Raw genomic sequence first — 21931 nt, 5'->3', positions numbered from 1 at the left:
TCCTCCTCAGCTTCCAGACAGCAGGGCCCATCATTCGCGATGCCAACGTCCACTGTCCTGGCCGGGCACACGGCAGCCGGGCAGGACTGGAACTCGGCCCCACGCAGGAGCTCCGTGCAGCACCCGGGCCCCTTCCGTGTGTATCTTCAGGGGCAGGAGGGCGTCCTTCTCTTTTCTGTGTTTAAGCACCCATCAAAGCCCAGGCTGTGCAGACGCAATGCTCGCTGCTCAGGGCAGGAAGCACAATCCAAGGAGACGGTGGTGGAGCTGGCTGTACAGCCCCCCAGGGTGTTTTATTTTTACCTCTTGGAGCAGATCATGCTTTACTGCAGGTACAAATAATGCTTGGCTAAAGGCTTATCCGTGTGAACCAGCAGAGAACATTCCTGGTTATTAAACTGGGAAGTGGCTCCTGAATGTTTACAAAACCTGGCTGGGAATGAGCAGCAAAGTCAGCACATGCCCGTGCAGCCCCCGCCCCCGAGAAGGCGTCCCAGAAACCACCACTGGGAAGCAAGGTCAAAGGCCAAGGACTGTGAAAAGCTTCCACCCTGAGCATCAATCAAGCCTGGCAGATTGTCTGGTGGATGCCCTTTTTGAAAATACAAAAAATAAAATGGGCTCTCAGTGGGGGAGGGTGGGTGTACATGCCACGGCAGCTCCACTGAGCAGGGGCGTTGCCTGTCACCCGCCAGGGTCCTGCCTGGAAACTGGGGGGACCCAGGCTTCCCTATGGCACAGCCTGGCCCTGTGAGCCACTGCCATCATGATGGGTTCAGCCAATGTGTCTGGCTGCACAGCCACCCATGGTCCAAAGGCAGGACAAGAGCCTGTGCCTGTAGGAGTTGGGTATGAGGAGACATCAGGGGACAAAGGTGGAGGACTGGGGCGCGGGTCGGGGGGAGAAACACACTACATCATCATTTAGAATGGAGGTTATGGTAGTAAACAGCAGTACATTTCTGGGTCTCAAGTGTTGCCTAATCTTTCACAGTGATGATCTTAATGAACTTACTTAAAATTAATTCTCACAATTTGACCAAGAACATTTCCTTTGATAACTCATCAACTTTGGGTCAAGAGGCACTAAATTCACACAAGCGAGTCAGATCCTTGCCTCGCTCATCAGTCTGCTCTTGCGCCCACTGCACAAAAGCCAAGGGTCCCGCTCCTCCGGATTCAATTCCATTGCTGATTTCTATTCATTCCGAGGGACTCAGGAAAAATTGACAGGTTTTTCAGAAGCATGTTGCTCTGCAACCTTGTTGCTCTGGGAGCCATCTCAGGGGATTCTGGCACTCTGGCCAGCAGAGCTAGGACAAGTGCCTTGGGCCCCCTCACTATGAGTAAACTCGGGCTTCACTGATGTGGAGCCAGACGAGGCTGCTGATGGCGATCCTGGCTCTGAGCCTGGGCTCATGAGGGGGACCAAACACCAGACTCAGTGCAGGGAGACCAGGGAACTAGAAATACTGAAGAGAAAGCAATACCTTGATCGTTCCCATTGCCAACATGCAAGTCCACAGGGCAGTTAGGAAAACTAGAAGCCAAAACCAGAAGACGCTGGTACTCAGGCAAGCGGGACCTTCCAAGCAGGTGCGCCACATCACCCTCACCGATGGACCCGCAGCCCTCTACACGGGAGCCCACGTGCAGTGGCCACTGCGTCCTGGCCTCCCTCAGATGGGCCCAAACACTGGGCAGGGGTCTGCTCTCTACCCTTCTCCTCAGGGGGCCCCACCAGGGAGAGGCAGTGTGTCCAGCAAGGTGGGCAGCAGGCTCCTCCTGCACAGCCACACCCAGGTGGCCTTTGCTCCCCTGGAAAACTGGATCTGAGCCTCACAGAGAACAGAAAGAAGAGACCAGAACCATACATGGCGAGGGTAGCCAGCCCATGCCTGGCCAGGAGAGGCTCCAAGCCTCCGCCCCATCACTAGATGCTGCCTTTGGAAACCTTCAAAGTGTGACTTCTGGAAAGGCCCGGGAGACGCTTGCTCCTAGCATGTGATGACCCACAGAGCCCAAAGCAACAAACTGGGAAGTACTGGAAGCCAGGAAAAGGCTGGTTAGTAGAAAATCCGTGTCATTTATATGTAAAAAACAGCTAGCTATGTACACTCGTGTTCACAGCAGCATTATCTGCAATAGCCAAAAGGTGGAAGCTACCCAAGTGTCCATCGACAGGTGAATGGATAAACAAAACTATTCAGTCTTAGAAAGGAAGGAAGTTCTGACACAAGCACAACATGGATGATCCTTGAGGACAGTATGCTGAGTGAAATGAGCCAGTCACAAAAGGACAAATACTGTGTGATACCACATGTACGAGGTCCCTAGAGCCATCAGATTCACAGAGATGGAAAGTAGAATGGTGGGGGGAGGGAGGATGGGGAAGGAGTGTGTAACAGGGACAGAGCCTGGGAAGATGAAAAAGCTCTGGAGCTGGGTGGTGGTGATGGCTGCGCACCAGCGTGACGTCCTTAACGCCACTGAAATGTCCACTTAAAGATGTGTATGTCATGTATGTGTTACCACAATTTAAAATAATTAAGGTCCATATCATTTTTTGTTAAAAACAACACTTTTGTGTTAAAAGATATAGTGTAAAATATCTAATCTGTTAAAGAAAAAAATATACCAAGGCTTAAACGTAGTAGGAAATGTAGAGGATTTATGTGCTAAAACTTTAATCAACAATCTATCAAGAAACAGGGAAAGCCAGGAGGACTAACTAGTCTTTCCCAAATGACCACACCTGGCTGACACCACCTAGGTCTCCTTTGGTTTCTTTCCACAATGTCCCATGGCAGTGGAGAAAGAAACAGAGACAGTGTGCTCCAGAATGTAAGATGAGCGTGGCCAGGAGTGGGTGCCGTCCCCACGGGAGGTGCGCCAGGTAGCGGCCAACTCACCTGGGAGCCAGCAGGCTGGGGGGAGCCCCAGGAGGTGATGAGAAGGGAGGGGAACAAAGATTTCTGTTGCAAGGGACTCGGTTCTGTTGGTCTCCATGTGCCTCTGAGAGACCAGAGAGTGTGTGCGACTCGACGCACCCTTACCTATGGCCCACAGGACAGTGTCAAAGGCACCAGTGTCCTCTTTGCCAGAGGCTTGGTCCTCCCAGGTAACCTGGAGCTGGCCGTCCGAGAGCCTCCTGACACGGGAGAGGATGCAGCCCCTCAGGAACCGGGTGCCATGAGACTCCATGTGCTCCGTGACCAAAGAAGACATTTGCTGCAAATCACAAGAGGACATGCCATGAGGACCAGTGGCAATGAGAACATTGCTACCGATGGTGTGGCAGAGGGGACCTGGCCACTTGCCTGGCTCTCAAAGGCCCTGGTGAGGGCCTGAGAGGGTTCTGTCTGGAGGAGAAGGTGGGGTGCCCATGGCCCCTGCCTCCAGGTCATCTCACCCTGTGGAGCTGGAGGCTGAGCCATGCCTGGCCCCAAATCCTCGGACCCTGGACTCTCAGGTAAAGATGTGCTCAACCTGTGGGTTTCCCTCTAGATGCCAATGAACTAAGTCTTTACTCAAACCAAGGTCAGAGAAGCACCCTCATCTCCTGGGGGCTCTGCTCCAGCCCAACCAGATGGCCCTCCGCTCCCACCAGCCCCCCTCGAGTGTGGCCACCCTCCCACCTCTGCCATCAGAGAGCTGGGGCAGGGGGTGGAAACTCTGATCCCCACCAAGAAATGCAGGGGCAGTGGCGCTGACACAGACCTCAGGGCAGAGAGTCCTCCCACCTGGCTACAGATGGGGGCCAATTCCCCTGGACACTGTGGGGGCCTGCACAGGCCAGCAGTGAGGCTGGCCACAGTTGCTTCTCTCAGGAGGAACTAGACAGTCACGTTTAAAGTCTCTGACATCTGGTGGGGTGAGCAGCCCTGCCTGTCTGGGACAGCGCCCGGTCATCCACGCAGAGGGGCTGGCATGCAGTGGCTGTCCCTCCGGCATCCATCCTGGTCTCCGAGGGGGACTACAGGGTCTGCTCAGTGCACAGCAGGCCCACTGCCCCTTGGCCAATCTGTGGGGACTGTGCATCCTCCTGAAGCTCTGATCACGCCACTTCCTCCCTGGGCACAGGCTCCCCGCTGCGGCCTTTCTCTGCCTCTCTGGCCTCGGTCCAGCTGCACAGCCCCCTCTGTCCACTGCCCAGCGCGCCCTGCCCAGCTCCCTCTGTCCGCTGCCTAGTGCGCCCCGCACAGCCCTCTCTCCCCACTGCCCAGCACGTCCTGCCCATGGCCCCTTCTGTCCACTGTCCAGTGCACTCTGCCCCCCACAGTACCAGGCTCAGAGCCTTCCCAGGAGCCACCTCCCAATGACAGGAGCTCACTGTATATGCAGAGTGAAGTGACAGCATGTGCCATGGTTTTAGGATGAAACAACACATGGCCACACAGAACAAAGTGACCCGTCTCTGAATTGACCCAGGTTGGGGTGGGTGGAGTGGTGGGGTCTGGACATGGCAGGCCCGGCCCTTCCACCTTCATGTGACCCTACCAGACCTCTGTGAGCCGAGGGTCAGCTGCAGTCCCAGGCAGGGCTGGGCAGATCGAGGTGACTCTGCCATGCAATGAGTCCTCCTTCATGGAGGCATGGAGTGTTTGACATCTCAACAATGACAACCTCACACTTGGATTTTAACAGGTGACTTTCCCTTGGAGAGTATCTAGTTAAAGAAAATCTCTGTCACTACAATCGTGGGAGCCTGTCTTGCCAGGGGCGTCTGCGTCCCAGACGTGGATGAGGACAGCTGTGCACAGGGAACCTGTGCAGACACCGTGAGGTGGCACCTCTGAACTCCAGCCCCGCAGCTGTCAGGAAGGCCTGAGCCCAGGCTCGCGTGGAGCTGGGGCTGCCCCTGCATGGCAGACGGGCCAGGCCGCCTTCACAGCTGTGCTGGTGGCTCCCACTGGGGGACTGCAGGCTCATCCTGGCTCGCGTGCTGCGTCCTATTCCAGCCCATGGGGGGTGGCTGGCACTGCTGTCTCCTGAGATGGTCACCCAGGGCATAGATGGTCTCCCACCCACTCATCCCGCCTGGTGAGGCGGCACCCCCACTCAGACCCCAGAGGGGCTCAGCAAGGAGGGAGCAGAGAGTTGGGGTCTTGGAGGTGGGGATGGCACATCTGTGACACACACCCACCCCTTACTAACGAAATGACTGGAAGAAGTGACCGACCTGCCATGCATGAGGCTGGGCCTGGCTGCCCACCTGGTCCCCAGGTGCGGTGCTTCTGCGCAGCTGCACGCACACTCCACCGCCAACCCTCCGTTCCACGCTCTTGCACGTGTTTTTTTTTTGTTTTTTGGCAGCTGTCCAGTACAGGGACCCAACCCTTGACCTTGGTGTTCTCAACACCACGCTGAAGCCAACTGAGCTGACTGGCCAGCCCTGGCATATGTGTTTTTGCATTTCCTGAACAATCTCCTCGTTCACCTCAAAGGCCCCTTTCTAAAGGTTCTGACCTCACTCCCAGCCCACACCTGGATGGTGGGCAGAAGGGAGCGCAGCCCCCGGGGGAGCAGAGCAGCGGGGTGGGAGCTGGGGCTGCAGGCGCTACCTGGTCGAAGCCGCGGAGGGGGATGCTGCGCATGAGGACGGTGGTGTCCAGCCCGATCCCGGTGAGGAAGCCGGCACACTCCAGGGCCACGTCTGCAGTGGCAGCAGGCTAAGGAATGCTAACGGTTCATGACCTTGGGAGCAAAGGGACAAGACCGCAGGGCCCCGTGCTAGCAGCCAATGCCGCCACCCATCCAGGCAGTCCCAGAGGAGGCTCCCGACGCGAGCTGCAGAGACCCGTCACCCCCACGTCGCGAGAGCACTGCCGAGGGGCGGGTTCTGTCAGTCAGAGCCACGAGCCCTCCCCGCAGCACCCGCGGGCCAGGCCAGCCTCCGCCTCCGCAGGGCGCCCTTCCTGGCTCTGGAGTTGAACCTCAGCCTCCAGGTCCAGGCCTGCATCTTGGTGGGGCCCAAGTCCTGATGGGCAGACCCCGGCAGGGCTCAGGGAGGACCATGCAGTGGCAGACACGGGGCGGCTGCCTTTGACCCGTGCTCTCAGCTGGAGGCTCTGGGCTTTCATCCGCCCTCAGGCGGCCCCTGGCGACCTGCTCTGCTCTGATGGCTCCTCCTGACGGGTGCGGCTGGAGCGCAGCGGCTGCCTCACGGCCGGGTCCAGCTGAGCCGCTGTCTCCACGTGTGGCTCAGGAAGGGCCTCTAGGAAGCCCTAGCCACAGAAGGTCAGCCTCCAACTGTCCCCTGGGCACAGGTCCTCCCCCAAGAGGTTGGTAAGTGCCTGGTCTGAGGCAGCCAAGCTTCTGCTGGGAGGGAGGGAGGGCAGTGGGGGGGCTCCCGGGAAGGAGTGTCCACTTCCCACAGCGGCCACCTACATGCTGGTAAAGGATACAGCTGGCCCCCACCACCAACCTGTCAGAGAAATGGACAGAGAGCGACGTGAGAGTCCGCGTGGCCACCGCGGGCGCACGAGCCGTCCTTCCACGTGCAGGACGGAGGACCCTTCAGCCTTCACGCCAGGACGCAGCCAGCCAGCGAGCGCCGAGCCTGACTGCTCAAACGGGTCGTGCAGGCGCAAAGCCCGGTTCCTAGAGGCTACAGCTGAGAGACACAATGTAATGGTGTCATCAAATCAGCAAATTTCCTGGTGGTGAAGGGCACGTGTGGTCCATGACAAATGGCGCCTGTCCCATGAAAGGCACCTGGAGCAGCACCAAGATTCTGTGGACATGTGAGCACCTTCCGTCGGCAACACAGGGTTTTCCTCCTGCCTGCCCTGAGGGGAGTTCTGCCTTGCGGCCCTTGGGCCTCCCAGGGCCAGGCTGGAAGCAGCGAGACGCTTTGCAGGGCAGTGAGGGCACCAGGCTATGGAAGGCACCTGGGAAGGTGGTGTCTGTGAGCAGAACACTCTCAGACCACAGAAGGCCAGGCTGGAAGGTGCACACCTGTCCCCAGCCCCACCATACCTGTACCTAAGGCAAGCAGGGACTGAGGGTACCAGGTGTGGACAGGAAGCACAGAACACTGGGATCCAGCAAAGTCACTGGAAATATTTGCTCTCATAGTTTAAATCCTCTCCTGCTATTCAACTCCATATCTGCACGTGTGCACACACGTGCACTTGTATTCACTCACAGGCACACACATTGACACACACACATGAAGTCACATGCACGCACATGCAAGTGTGCCCTCACGCAACATACACACACCAACATGCACACATGCAGTCACATGCACACGCACACGTGCACACACACTGGCACCCACACACGTCTAGTCACATGCACAGGCTTACACACCCTCACATACACATGTGTTTACACACACACACACACACACACACACACACACACACACACACACACACATATAGGCACAGAACCTAACTCAGAATGAGAACCCCCAACCGGGTCAGCTACATGTGGGTGGGCTCTTCAGATCACCCCTACAGTCTTTGAACAAGAGGAGGTGATGTAAGGAGGGATAAGCACGATGTCAACCCTAATCCCCGCAGGTACTAATGATATAATTCCATTTCAAAAAGCAGCGTATCCCTTGGATACTCCTGCAGGTGCCCTGCGGGAAGCATCTGGCACGCGGCTTCCTCACAGGAGCTGGGGACAGAACCGTGCCAGAGTCACGTCTGAGTGAGAGGACAGAGAGCTGATGACTGGCTGGGCATGAGATGGTCCTGGCTGGTCAGACACCCAGCTCAGCATGTGGGGAAGGTGAGGGGGTCCCCAGGACCCCCAACCCGCCAGGAGTGCAGAGATGCATTCAGGTCCCACACAGGGTGGCAATGGCTGACAGACACAAGGTGTGCAGTGCACTCACAGGTGTGCATACACGTATGTGTAGGTGTAAACACACATCTCCTTAGCAGGTACCTTTTCAAAATGACAAAACCTAGCTCTTCTTGGACTTGAAGTACATGTTGAAAGGTATAAGCCTTTCTTTAAGATAGGAAATCAAGAGTTACTGAAAATGCAAACAGAATTTAGCTGCTTTGAATATCCTGCCCCAAGCACAAGAGCAAAGTTAGGTAAGAGCATCGAGGCCCAACACACAGTGCCCTCTGCTCTGTTTCCGGTGGGGGCCGTGGCCTGGGCTGGCCACCTCCTGGCAGGCAATGCAGGTGCTAGGGGAGAATGCCAACGTGGCCCCTCCGTCGGCAACTGGCTTCCCCTCTCCTCTTGGAGCCCCCTGCCTCTGTGAAACCGACCCTCCTCTGGGAAGTGGCTGGCCACAGCCTACAGGACGGTGGGCCAGGCTGTTCTCTGCCCCTCCCCCCAATCAATCAACTAACAAGAATATTTATTCTCTGAAGAATGCAGGTTACGAGACTCAGAAAATTCCCTCCAAACCAGCTAAAGTAAGAAAATGTTGCAGCTGAAACAGAGGCAGACACCAAAGCCTCCAGATCATGAAGACCAGGAGTGCCAGAAGACAGGCAACCGCAGACCAGCTTCCTCTGGCCACGCTGGCTGGGGGCTGGGGACAGACAGGGGACAGTGGGGTCAAGGCCAGCTGCACAGGCATAGTGACCAATGCAGGCTGGTCACTATGCAATGTGGCCGGCCATGGGAGGATGGCGGTGCTGGAGCAGAAGTCAGAGGACCTGTGGGGAGGGCGCTGCGTGAGCCTCTGGGGGCTGGAAACACTCGACTGACACTGGAAGTCGCCGCCCTGTACCCTGTGAGCCTCAAATTCAGGTTTACATGTGTTCCGGGCAGCTCTACTCTCTGTACCTTGAGGTGGGCAAATGTTTCCCGCAGAGGCAAAACCACTGTGGGATTAGCCTAATCACAGGGCAGGCTTTCTTGTTCAAAACTGGAATGGGGGGAGGAAGCAAAAACAAAAGCATTAATTCAAGCCCATGAAGCCCAGGCTTACCAAGCTCTCCATCTGCCTCTCCAGCTTAGAGGCCCCTGATCCACCCTCCACGGGGACACCCACACAAAGTGAGAGGCTCACGGGAGGCACCTGGCCCCTTGGTAGTCCTGCCAGCACAGGAAATGCCAGGCAGGCTGCCGGGCTGCAGGCACCCCAGAGAGGCAGCATGAGGGAGGGGGCACTCCCAAGACCTCCACCCCAGTGGGGGCCTGCTCCGGGCTTGCCTGGGACCCTGTGACCCCTCAGGGCCCGATGCTGGGCCTGCCTCCACCTGGCTGGAGCCTCTGTGCCAACCCTTTAATGGGTGCCATTGAGGCTGTGGCCCCATAAGGTCTTAACCACAGGGAGATGGACAGAGGGTCTTTACGGTGTATTAACCAAGTCCCAGGCAGATGGCTGGTCTCCTTTCTGCTGGACACAAGGACATCACACCAAATGAATATAGAGGGTAAGCAGAAAATGAGAAAATTAAGTGGCATTGATTTCTCCTAAATAAACAGCATGGCTCTTCCTAGGATAAAATTTACCTTCTTCCATCTTGTGCTTAGGGACAGAGAAAAGTGATTGCAGGACCTGGCTGGCTTCCGGATTAGCAACAAAGGTCAAGAAAATCTCCCTCCACGACAAACTCTGACAGGCAGCGTTAAATCAGCCCAAGTTACAACAACACTCTCGCTGCTTCTTGGAGCTCCAGGAATCCAGGGACAGAAAGCAGCAGGCTGCTGGAGAGTGGACAGTCCCAGCTGGCATCGGCCCCTCCTTCTGAGTGTCGGGTGGCCCCTGAGCTGGGCTGGCAGCTGCGGGAGAGAGTGGTCCCACACTCTGTAAACCCCTTTGGGGACCTGGGCAGGGGCTACCTCAGTGGGCAGCAGGAACAGGCGGGTCCTGGTTGTTACCTGGAAATAGCAGTTCAGTTATGGGACCTCAGAGTAGGTCCAAGGTGGGGGAAGAGCTGCCCTGACACAGCTACGATCTCATTCAAGTCCTCTCCATCATTCCAAGGTCACCAGCACAGAGCCCAGCTCTGTAGAAAGCTGAACCCCAGGCACAGCAAACCCCAGGCAAAGGCGCTGACCAGCTTGCCAGGGAGTGGAGGGGTCTGGAATAGAGTGACTGCAATTCCCCACTTTGGACTTAGGGCACCTGAGCCCCAAAAGCTGGTGGTGAAGGGAGGGCAAAGCCCAGGAAGAGCAGGAGGCAGAGCCCAGGCATGCCTGGCCTAGGTGGGCAGGCCGAGCCACTGCCAGAGTGCAGGGCTTCACAGCTCAGGCAGCCTTCCAGCTGGAGGAACAGGCAGGAAGATGGCACAAGCTGTGGGGCTGGAGGCCTGGCTCAGCTCCTTGGTCCTCTCAGTCGCCAGCCCCCCCCCCGCCCCAGGGTCTCAGGCCCCTCTTGGCTGCACCTGGATCCTGCCCCCCAATGCCTGCCCCTTACGGGAGCTTCAAGGAACAAGCCCATCCTTCTCAACTTCCACATTCCCTCCTCCTGCCAGGGGCCTGCTCTGTGGAAAGGAGCAGCTTGGCCATGCAAGGCCACACATCCCCGAGTCTTGTCAAGTGGGGCCATGTGCTCCCCTCTGTACTCCCACTTCCCCACTGGCAGCTGACAGCTGCCCACACTGGCCATTCTTCCCCTGACCATTCCTTCCAAAGGGGCTCCTGCTGCCTGCCCAGGGGACCCTGTCCCTCCCTCAGAATCCTTCTTACTTCTTCAGCCTGCCCAGATTTCCATAGAGAAACAAGAAACAAGAATAAGGAAAGAGGCAAACAAGCCAGGCTGGGGCAGCTGAGGCCAGGCAGCGGCGCCCTGGAGTCCCACCCAGGGACCTGCGCCAGTCTAGCCCTGGCCACACCCAGGCCAGAGGACAGCCCCTTCCTCCCAAGGGAGAATCTGAGGGTCTGGGCAGCCAGGAAGGCCCCATGAGCCCAAGGGTCCTGCTCTGTCACCTGCAAGCTCATGCTGCTTTGCCAGGAGTTTTCTACATGCGGTCATCACCATCGTGGGTTCTGACCCAGGTGCTCAGCACGCTCCAGCCAATAGCTGCAGCCCCCTTTGCTGGCACCTAGCTGTCTGGTGAATGGCGCTATTTAATTAATTCTGTCTCCCATCCTCTGGGCTCAGGCATGACCACTCCATCTCTGCCATCTGTCCAGCCCTGGGCTCCCCAAGACCCCAATGCCAGCAAAGGAGCTAGGGAGCTCCTCACATGGGGTCCGAGAGCACCGTGATGCCCAGGCAGCCTCTCGGGGCCAAGGTGGCATGCAGCAGCCTCGGGAGGCTGAAGGGCCGCAAGCCCCACCGCCGGCTCGATTCGCCACACCTGAAGCTACTGGTCACTGTGCCCCACCCAGACGCACCCTGAAAGAAGTCCCGGCTGCCACCTGTGCCTGCTCATGGCAAGGGAGGGAGGGAGGTCCTGTGCACACGGCAGAACCCACTAGGGACCTGGGGCTGGGCAGACGTGGCTTATCCTTGGCGGGGGCACAGGAACGCCGGGCACTCTTGGCTGCCCACCCAGCCTCCTGGACGGGACAAGGAGAAATGTCCCCACCAGCTACAGGAGACACTCTGAGGCCAGGGGGCGGCCCTGGGGTCCATATTAATTTCAGTTCCATTTTAAAGGCGAGTTAAAATAAACACGGGGAATATTTATAAGGCAAATAAATCTGGCAGAAACAGCCCCTCCAAGTGTGAGTGGGGGCCTCCCCCTCGGCCCCGGCCCAAGCTGATAAAATACAGAAATGCTACTGTAGACCCTCCGGGCTTATTTTGACTGCGGCGGAGGAATGTAACATGTAAACACTCACTCCTACATTACACTGTTACAACTTGCATTAACAGCACTGGACAAAAGCCGCATTTTCACAGAAGCATCGTACAGGGATATATCTCCAGCTTAATTTTTAAAAAAACCATTTCCTCACATAAATCATGCTCAGAACCAAACGGGTGACTGATACATTGCAAACACTTTTTTCTTAAACAATAACATACCTAGATTCCTTCTAAATGAAAGTGCTTTTTTTCTTAAAAAAAAAAAATCTTCTAAATGTTTTTTTTCTGAAGAAAATAAACACTACAGTTTCTTTCCTGACCAAAATATCTGGTGTCGTGTCTTCCCCGCAGAACTGTTCATCCACACCACAAGGTCACAGAGGAGTGTCCCCGAGCCCAGGGTGCCTTGAGGAGGGAGAGGGGCCCTTCCCGGGCCAGCACTGCCACGTGCACCCACAGGCAGGGCCTCCTGCCCCAGCCCCAAGTGGGCAGCCTTTGGCAAGAAAAGTGCATGATCAGGATTCAGAAAATGCCGGTCTTTGGTGACAGGCCTAGAAGATGACCAGAGCACATGGGTGGCCTCAACCTGGACAGAGGTGCCAGGCAAGGGACTGCACATTCAAGGCCATTTCATCAGGGGTCCAGCAGACAGAGCGTATGGAGAGGCTGGAAAGTATATCTAAATCTCACCAAGAGAAATGAATGTGAAAGGAAACTAAGAAGATTTAGGAACCAAGCAGCCCCAGTGGCAGGACTCAGGATTCTGAGTGGGGACGGTGCTTTCAAGATGGGCACTAGTGACTGGGCAGTCAGCCACCAGTGGGACCCCAGCAACCTGGTCTCCATAGACAAACTGCAACCAGCCCATGCATGTAAAAGAAAATCTGACCTGTGGAAGCCCTAAAGGAAAATACAGGGACTTTTTAAAAAACAATCTTAGGGGTGGGGCAGGCCTTCCTGAACATGCAATAAATCTAAAAGCCATTAAGTGTAAAAGAGCTTTAAGTTACATACAGGAAAAAAGTAAAACCATTTGTACATCACACAAGTTAAAAGACATGAGAAGCTGAGAAAATCTGCAACATGACCGACATGGGATCACATCCCTAATACGCAAACCAGCTGGGAGATAAAAAAAAGATAAGACAAGGAAAAAAAATAGATAGAAAGCAGGCCCCAAACCAATTCACACACTCACCCATGCACACGCACACACACTCATAGACACGCTCACAGACAGGCACACTCAGTTCAAACAAGGCCAGCAAATACACGAAAAGACGACTGAGCAAATGCAAACAGAACCAGATCTTGTTTAACCTAGCAGAAGGTCAAAGATAAAAAAATGGATAACCCAGAAATTATAGCATAAAGGGAAAAAGTGATAGATGCGACAACATAAAAATTGAGAACTTCACATGAAATAATATCACCAAGTCAATAGACAAGCCACGACCTGGGGATCCAGTGGATGGTAACGGACAGTCGGATATGAACTGGCATGAGCTTGGCCGGTCACTGGGAGGCACCCAGATGTGCCACGAGTGGCAGGGACCACCACCTACCCCACGGGAACAGGAGGAGAGGCTCCTTTCTATTCAATGTCTTATAATAAAGCTGATGCCCGAGTTCTGGGGGGAGAGCGGGAAGGGGGCAGAAGTACACATGGAACAGGGTGTGGCCACCCTGTCAGCAAAATGTGTTAGGGTTGAAGGGCTTGGGCCCTTGGACCCAGCTCTTTGACCACTAGAGAAGGCCCTGACAGGTGTACACAAAACGTATAAGAGCACCCCACACCCACTAGGATGGGCACTATCCAAAAAAACCCCCAAAACAAAAAACAACATGTGTGGCGGGGATGTGGAGAAGCTGGCACCTTGGTGCACTGTGGGTGGGAATGTAAAATGGTACAGCCACTGTGGAAAACAGTGTGGCAAGTCCTTAAAAACTAAACATAGAATTACCATGACATCCAGCAATTCCACTTCTGAGTATATGCCCAAAAGAACTGGAAGCAGAGTCTTGAAGAGATATCTGTACACCTGTGTTCACAGCGTTAGTCACAGCAGCTGTAACAGGAGGCAACCAAGTGCCCATCAACAGATGAGTGTACGAGTTTAAACAAGACGTGGTATATCCATACAATAGAAGGTTATTTAGCCTTAATTCAGACATATGCTTCACATGGATGATCCTGGAGGACATTATGCCAAGAGAAATAAGCCAGACACAGAAAGACAGATGCTGTATGACTCCACTCACAGGAGGTCCCTGGAGCAGTCAAATTCACAGAGACAGAAAGTAGAACAGGTGCGGAGGGGAAACGGTTTAGGGCTTAATGGGTGCAGAGCTTCAGTTTTACAAGATGGACAGAGCCCTGGAGACGGATGGCGGTGACGGCTGCACAACGTTACGAATGTACCTAATTCCACTGAGCTCCACACTTAAAAATGGCTAAGATGGTAAATTTTATACTATGTGTATTTTTCTACAACAAATAATTGTAAAAAATGTATAAGAAGCACTCATGATGGCATATAGATGCACATCGAAGGTTTTCATCGCAGCATTTACGATGACGAAGAAGAGAAACCGTTGAGATGCTCATTAATGGTAAAGGTAGAAGAAACTACGCCACATCCATTCAGGGGAATCAAGACCTGACCCCGGACAAAGAGGCCTTGTGAAGTGTGAAGCAATGACCACAAGCAGAGCACGTGACACACGCATGCACACGCTCCCCCACGCGCACATGCGCACACACCTACGCACGCACACACACACATGCAAGGCCTACCCACCTATGGGGCACTTTTCCCCCAGGATTTTCTTGTGAGCAAATGGCTGACACTCAAGTCTCTGCTGCCCTCTGGTGGCCTCTCTGGCCCCTGTGAGCATGAAGTTCCCTCCACAGCCCACAGTCAGGAGCTGCCCGATCTGGGACCCCCAGAATGGCTCTGCTCTGTGGGCTCGGGAATGCACTTAAAGCATGTGCACCTGCTCAGGGAGTGTACAGCACTTGCACGCTGCTGGTCTCGCTTCCACAGCTGGGCTGCGGTTTCTGAGGCCTTTGGAGCCCTTGCTAGATTTCAAAAAGCCCAACATGTAAACCAGATGTTTGATCACGGCCCTCCCCGATGTCCCTAATGGGACCCACTGGAACCCCAGGGCTCTGGAGCCCTGTTTGACAACCACTGACCAAGATAATAAATGGCTGACTCACTTTATATGACATATGTGTTATCACACCAAGACAGCATGGGACGTAGTGAGTCACAAATAACGGGTCCTCTTTCCTTCTTTAGGTAAACTGGAAACGATGCACTAGGAGCTGGCACCAGCCAAGGCTCTCCTGGCCCTGACATTCACTCTTGTGAACTAAAAGGACATAAGAGGTCTTACGTTTTTCCAGGGGATTCCTTCAGCCAGAAGATGTCATCACTTGTAATCCCGTATTCCAAGGCACCTTCGATCTATCAAGAAAAAGAGGATCAGTGTGACCAGAGTGCCATTTGGCCTGCTCCAGGGACTTCCTCAAAGAGGATGCCTGTTTTGCAGACTCATCTCAACTACAACCACCCCCAGCCCACATGTGTGCAGGGCTTCCCTGCTCCACATCCTTGTCTTCAGGTTGTGGTCTCTTTGGGGACAGAAAGTGACCTGTCTATACTTAACTCGGTCAGCCATCTGCCTGGCACTTGAAGGACCGAGTGCTCCTTGGCCAGGTTCCCTCCCAGGTGGGTGCAGCTGGCAGCACTTTCCTCTCTGCTGTCTGAGACCCTTCCCTTCACCTTGATGTAGACTTGCAGCCTGAGGTGGCCATGGCAGCTGCAGGGGCCACACAGACAGAGAGCTGATCCCCCCATGAGTGAGTCTGTCCAGGCACCGGGAAGGGAGAAGACAGGGGCACACAGATCAAGGGAGCAGCCCTGGGGCTCTGAGGGGCCCAGACCTGGAGAGGAAGTGGTGAAAACAGGTCAGCAAACCAGGGGCCTGGAGAGCACTACAGGGTCCGAGCAACAGGGGTGTGGGCCAGCAGGGCCAGCTACGGGCGTAAGGAACAGAGTGGGGTGTCAGTGCTGCAGGCTGAGGAGGGGTGGCTGGTCTGAGGGCACCAGGCTGAAGGCTAGACGGACCAGGCATCCTCGAGGGCCATTCCAGGTGGGCTCTGTGCCCAGGAATCATACAGGCCACCTGATGAGGGGCGGTCAAGGCAGCAGGGGAGACCCAAGGATGGGCGTCCTCTCAGTGGCTTGAGAGAAAGATGTGCTGGTAGAGAGAGGAAATGGATCTCAAACAGTTTACGCTTCCAATTGGCAAAAAAAATAAAGTCAGCAATTTCTCGTGTTTGCTCAAGGAAAACCAAAAGGTCTGGAAATCAAAGGGACTAAAACACAAGCAAGCCTTGGCAGGCACCCAGGGACTGTGCATCAGCGACGAGGGTGGGCTGCAGAGAGAGCAGCACGGCCCCTGAGCTGCCTCCCCCAGGCCCCTGAGCTGCTGCTTCACCCCCTGCGGGTGGAGACATTAGCAGCCACCCGATGAGGTGCGGAGGGTGGGGCCAGGGTGGTGGCACGGGTGTGTGGGCAGCTCTGCCCACTGCCTCAAAGGAGCCAAGGTGATTGCTGCGCTCTCAGGAGCTGACCGTGGCCTTCGGGGGCGTTGAGCAAAACCACCACGAGCCTGGCTGCTGGGTGAGGGGGTCATTTGGACCCTGTCTATCTGGCTCCTTTGAATAGCGGCATGGTGTCATCCTACAGAGCCACACAGCCCACCTGAGCGCCACCTCTGTGCATAGCTGCCGGGCCCCTCTGAGGCTGCTCCTGTTGGCCTGGTGGCCAAAGGAAGAAGTCCAGTGGCCCTCTGAGGACTGCAGGTGTTCGTATTCCTACGGGCCTTCTCTGTTCCCCATTTCCAGAGCAGGCACAGAACTGAGGTGGAGGCTGGGGATTCAGATGCTCACATGCCACTGTTCCCACCTGAAAAGCAGCAGAACCGCCCTTGTTCTTCCTCCATCTGTGCTCTGCCTGGGTCTGAGTCAGAGGCCAGGTGGCCACAGCCCACAAGGAGGCTCGGGGCTGGTGGCAACAGGTCCCTAGGAGACCCGCCAGGATGTGGCCTCGGCCAAAACCCTCTGTTCCCCCTTCTTGCTTTCCTGCGGTAGCTGCTCCCAGCTGAAACTCAGTAAGAATGGCGGCTCTGTGGAGTTCTAACTTTTTCAGTTTTAATCTAGCTCAGCAGCAGCCTTGAGAAGTGAAAGTACCAGAGAAAGCAGAACACAGCTGGGGGCCTTTCCAAGCCTCCTTCCCAAAGAATAGTCAGCATCAGACCTGGGGCAGGGGGCGCTCCCTGAAGACCCCTCTCAAAAGGCTCATCTTTATCTAACCTCACTGCAGCTGCCCAGTGCCAACAGCCTCCCTGGGGGCATTTGTCCAGTGTTTTAAGTCACGGCTGCCTGTGGTGATGGGTAACAGTTGAGGCAAACAACAGACAAACCAAAAGCTTTAAAAAACTGAGGAATGAGATGTGCACAGGGGCTCTGAGAAGCTCCAACACATTCCTGGGAAGCTACAGGGCCAGGCATGTGCCAGGCTGAGCTCTCACTTGGGCTGACCCTGCTCTCTGCACCAGCAGGAAGTGAAGGCTAAGGCAGAGCTGCCCACTGCCTGGCTGGGTGCTGAGGCATCTCCCACATGCACAAAGAGCCTTTGGCAAAAACCAAGGGATTCCTTGGTTCTAGGTGTTTAAGAAATCTCTGTCCAGTCATTAGCTGACCACTGAGTTAACCAAGTAGAGACTGCAGTGGCCACATGACGAAGAACAAAGACTTTACAAAATTAGTTTAGAAAAGTCACCAAACAAACAGCAATAACAACAAAATCCCAGGGTGGATGGAGAATCTGGTTTCCAGAGCTATCATATATTATTAGAAATGTTCAGTTTTCAACAAAAACCTATGAGACATGAAGAAACAAGAAACTAAGACCTTTGTACACCACTGGATAGAATGTAAACGGAGCAGCCACTTTGGAAAACAGTCTGGCAGTTCCTCAAAAAGTTAAACACACAGTTTCCGTATGACCCAGCAATTCCACTCCTAGGTACATACCCAAGAGAAGTGAAAACTAAAGTCCACAGAGAAAAACTTCTACACAGAGATTCACAGCAGCACAGTTCATAATAGCTAAAGAGTGGAAACCACACAGATGCCCATCAACAGAGAAGTGGATAAACAGAATGTGGTCTATCCATACAACGGAATGTTACTCAGCCATAAAATGGGATGAAATTCTGACACCTGCTACTACCTGGATGAAACTTGAGGCCACTATACTGAGTGAAAGAAGCCAGACCCATAAGGACAAATACTGCATGGTTCTACTTATGAGAAATGTCCACAACAGGCAAAGCCATAGAGACAAAAAGCAGATTCGTGGTTGTCAGGGGCTGGAAGCTGGGGGTAAACGGGGAGTGACTGCTAATAGGTACAGGGCTTTCGGGGATGATGAGAATGTTCTGGAATTAGGCACTGGTGACTGATGGCTGCACAGCTCTGTGAATACTCTAAAACCCACTGAATTGTATCTTACAAAATGGTGAATTTTATGGCATGTGAATTTTATCTCAAATTTTAAAAAAGAGCAGGGGGTGGAGGAGGAGGAGGAACAAGACTTAAGTCCTGGATGTTTCGACATCATAGAGTTGAAGAAAAGAGGAGAAATCAGCAAAGGAGATTTAGAAAAAGAGACGCTGGGGTAAAGCAGTGAACAGACCCAGTGATATCCCAGGGGCCAGGTGAAAAGAGAAAAGAGAACATTCTGAGGACTTAGCAACGTGGAGGTCACTGGTGACCTTCTGTTTCAGCACAGTGGATTCAAGAGAGAATTGCAAAGTAGACAGTGACAATAGTGAGTATAAAAAAATAAATCAAAAAAGGGTGTAAGGGGTGCTGGTGTGGGAAGCATAAGTATGAACAGCGCATCCTGTGAGCCCAGTGGCGCAGGAGAGGCCATGCTTTGGGGACACTCACGTGTGTGGGGTACCTGGGCCGCCCTCCAGTAGCAATGACAATGTGATCAGCTGAAAGCAGAGTCTGAGAATAAAAAGAGAAAGCCACGGGTCAAACAAGGACATTGCAATCACCCAGAGGGCTCGAATGCCTGCATGGGCCCCTCAGAGCAGTCCTTGTGGCCCCCTTGCCCTCAGTGAGGACCCTTGGCCAGCAACTGAGAGGCCGCAGAGCTGGAATCCCATCAAGGGTCTGCTGGACAGGAGGAGGACAGGCAGAAGGGCCAGGGAGACCAACTCTAAGCACTTCACAGTTTACAGTGCACCCTGCAGGCATCTCTTCTCCTCGAATCCCCACAAAGGCCTGCAGAAAGGGTGTGATCACCCGCACTGTCACCCTGTCACCCCAATCAGCAGGGCATCCTGGCATGACATGCATCTCACATGAACTGTTTAATCACTTTAAAGGAGCATGACCAGCCTCAAAGGAAGCTGTCTGTTCAATTCCAGCAGCACTCATTACTGAGAACAGCACCGAGGCCGAATAAAGCTGGAGTCGGCACCCAAGCTCTGTGGAAGGGGCCCCAAGGAGCCACTTGGGCGAGTCGCGCACTCACCTCTTTCCCACCTTTGGCAATGCCACAAACTGTGTGCTCGTTGACAAAGCTGGCTTTGATGTTAAAGTACTTGACTTTTCTGCAAAATAAAAATCAGATTGTCAAACACTTCCTCTGCAAATTAACCCTCACCAATCAGATTAAAGAGGGAGCGCTGCTAAGAGGTGAGCTCCAGTCCACAGCCCAGGCCCAGGACCTGTGGCTCAGGTGGGGCTGGGGGCAAGTGGACAGCCAGGCCAGGAAATGTGGAGCAGGGGCAGGGCCCTTGCCCATCCTTTCTGGTTTCTGGGGATACAGTGACCACAGATGTCAAAGGCAGGGACAGAAGCCAACTCCAGATGGTCCTGAGAGCCTGCATACAGCCCTGGTATGCAGTGAGCGGTGGCCTGTCCTCATCATCTGGGCATGTTCCAGAAAGGAGCTGAGGTGGCCGCCAGATAGGCATCTCCCTCTGCCTTTAGGGGTGCAGTGAGCCTAGGAGAAGAGGTACAACAAGGTGCGGGGTGTAAGGTGATTGGCACGTGGTGTGCAGAAACGACCTGCTCTTTCTAACTACAAGGCCACGCTGCAGCGGTGGGTTCTCGGTGGTTTCTCAGTGGTTTGGGGAAGGCATCGCCTCCTCCTGCAGCTCCCGCTCTCCCCACCTCCAAGCCCTCCACAGGCTGTCGGAGCTGCATACAGCAGAGCAGCAAGTGCCCTGCACTCACCTTCACAACCAGGCAGCAGCGTGTGGCACAGACACACACTACACAGCAGCACTATTCGCAGTGGGGAAAAGTGGAAACCACCCAGGTCTGCGCCAGCCTCCTCCTGCACATGACTCTGGAGCCGGCCTGGAGTTGGGCCAGGTTGGCACCCCCTTGGGAGCTGCCTGGGGCTGAGACAAAGAACGGCAGAGCCTGTGCCTCTGGCAGACACCACAGAGGGACACCAAGCCCCCCAGAGAAAAGACGCAACAACTCAGCAGCACACTGCAGCTCAGTGCCCTGCCGGGGGGACGGCTGGCCTAGCCCAGGCAGTGGGCAGGGGGGATGCTGCCCTGGCTCAGCTGTCCTGGATGTAGTGGGTACAAGATGGCTGCCTGCTGTGGAGCCCCAGGAAGACTCCATGAGGCCAAGCAAATTGTACACGGGTGAGAGCCCAGTGTCTCCTCCCCGACCTGCATGGGCACAGGGCAGGGCCACAGCCCCAGGAGCAGAGCTGGGCCTGAGACGAGTGCCAGTTTTGGCCACCTGTCTTGTGAGCCAATCCTCAGCAGGATGCTTCAGGAGGGAGAAGTGTAGGAATCTGGGTTGGGGTCCCAAAGGGCTGCGAGGAGTAGTGGGTCCAGGCTGGAATGATTGAGGGACATTTGCTCCAGCAGAAAACACCACGGCCCTCCAACCAGGCATGAAGAGCCAGAAAATGTGAGATGAGGTGTGGGGTTCCTGGTGCAGGAGCCGGGAGGCGTGGGGTGTGGGGTTCCCAGGGCAGGAAGTATGGGGTGCGGTACTCATGAAGCAGGAGGTGTGGGGTTTGTGAGGGGTGCCTGGTGCTTTTCTTTGCTCACAGACACTTGTGCCTCACTGGGCTCTACCCACCTAAGTATGGCGCAGCACGATCACCCGCCTCAAGCCGGCCCATCAGCCCGAAGCTCAGCCACATCCATGTGCTCCGGCCTGGGGCTCCTGACCTGTGCGCCCCTCCTCCCTGGCACAGCCCAGGCGCCATCATTTGACCAGCATGCCCCTCACTCATCCTGCACTGCCCCAGGCTCTGCTCGGTGCCAGCCTGCAGGGCAGCCTCCGGTTCCCACAGCAGTTGGCCCATCTGCTCCTTGTCTATGTCCCCACCTGCGAGTAGAGTCCCCTCGTCTTACTGCTGCAGAGTCCCCAGAGGCTGCCAGGGCGTGCTCAGTGCGTACCATCAGTAAATGTGAGTCCAGGTATGAACTGATTGAGGAAAGGCCAGGAGGGAGGCCACAGGGAGTACCTGTCCTGCAGCTGGACACGGTGCCCCCAGTTCAAGGATTTCACATGGTTTTGAACAGCTTCTGCCATTTTCCTCCTGTTAAAACACAAAACAAAATGTACAAACCACAACAGAAGTGCTAGCTGTAGAGTCTCATACCAGACTACTAGATGCGAGTAGTGTATTAACAGAAATATCAAGAAATGAGGGTGTTTTAAAAGGTGCTATAATGTGACATCCATCCTCACATGCCACCATCTCTTTCCCAGGTTTGGAGCCATGAGCCTTTGGATTCATGGAAAATGGAGGCTTTGGCCCACAACCATCCAGACGCAGTGACTCTGCATCCTGAAGGTTACACCTTGCAGGTGGCAGCCCGCCTGCATGGGCTCTGAGCCTGCACCGTGTCCTTCCCAAAGAGCTCAACTGAAGCAGCTTCCTGCACTACTGACCTCTGGGGAGGGACTGTTCTTGGTGGGGCTGTCCTGCACACTGTAGGACATTCGGCAGCATCCCTGGGTTCCACCCAGGAGATGTAGCTGACCCTTCCCTCTAGTGATGACCAAAAATATCTCCAGACATTGTCAAATCTCTTGGGGGAGATGGGGTGACAGGGTTGTCCTACAGTATGCTCCCCTTGAGGATAAGTGCAGAATAAACCTCCTCCTCC

General features: G+C 54.8%; 1 protein-coding gene across 3 annotated transcripts in view; it reads right to left on the bottom strand.

Moving 5' to 3' along the window:
- TXNRD2 (thioredoxin reductase 2) overlaps positions 1-21931 on the bottom strand; it is a 52012-nt gene that overhangs the window by 18678 nt on the left and 11403 nt on the right. For all 3 annotated transcript variants that reach the window (XM_063088263.1, XM_063088262.1, XM_063088264.1), the window contains exons 5-11: positions 21283-21357; positions 19312-19390; positions 18717-18779; positions 15089-15159; positions 6408-6427; positions 5565-5656; positions 3057-3231 (exon numbers count right to left, since the gene is read on the bottom strand). In XM_063088263.1, coding sequence (XP_062944333.1) covers positions 3057-3231; positions 5565-5656; positions 6408-6427; positions 15089-15159; positions 18717-18779; positions 19312-19390; positions 21283-21357 — 575 coding nt within the window. The remainder of the gene's footprint in view (positions 1-3056; positions 3232-5564; positions 5657-6407; positions 6428-15088; positions 15160-18716; positions 18780-19311; positions 19391-21282; positions 21358-21931) is intronic.

The sequence above is a fragment of the Cynocephalus volans genome, chromosome 2, assembly GCF_027409185.1.
Source record: "Cynocephalus volans isolate mCynVol1 chromosome 2, mCynVol1.pri, whole genome shotgun sequence".
In the NCBI taxonomy this organism is placed as follows: domain Eukaryota; kingdom Metazoa; phylum Chordata; class Mammalia; order Dermoptera; family Cynocephalidae; genus Cynocephalus; species Cynocephalus volans.
Note: the sequence above shows the minus strand (reverse complement) of the source record. Positions and strands in the feature narration are given on the sequence as shown.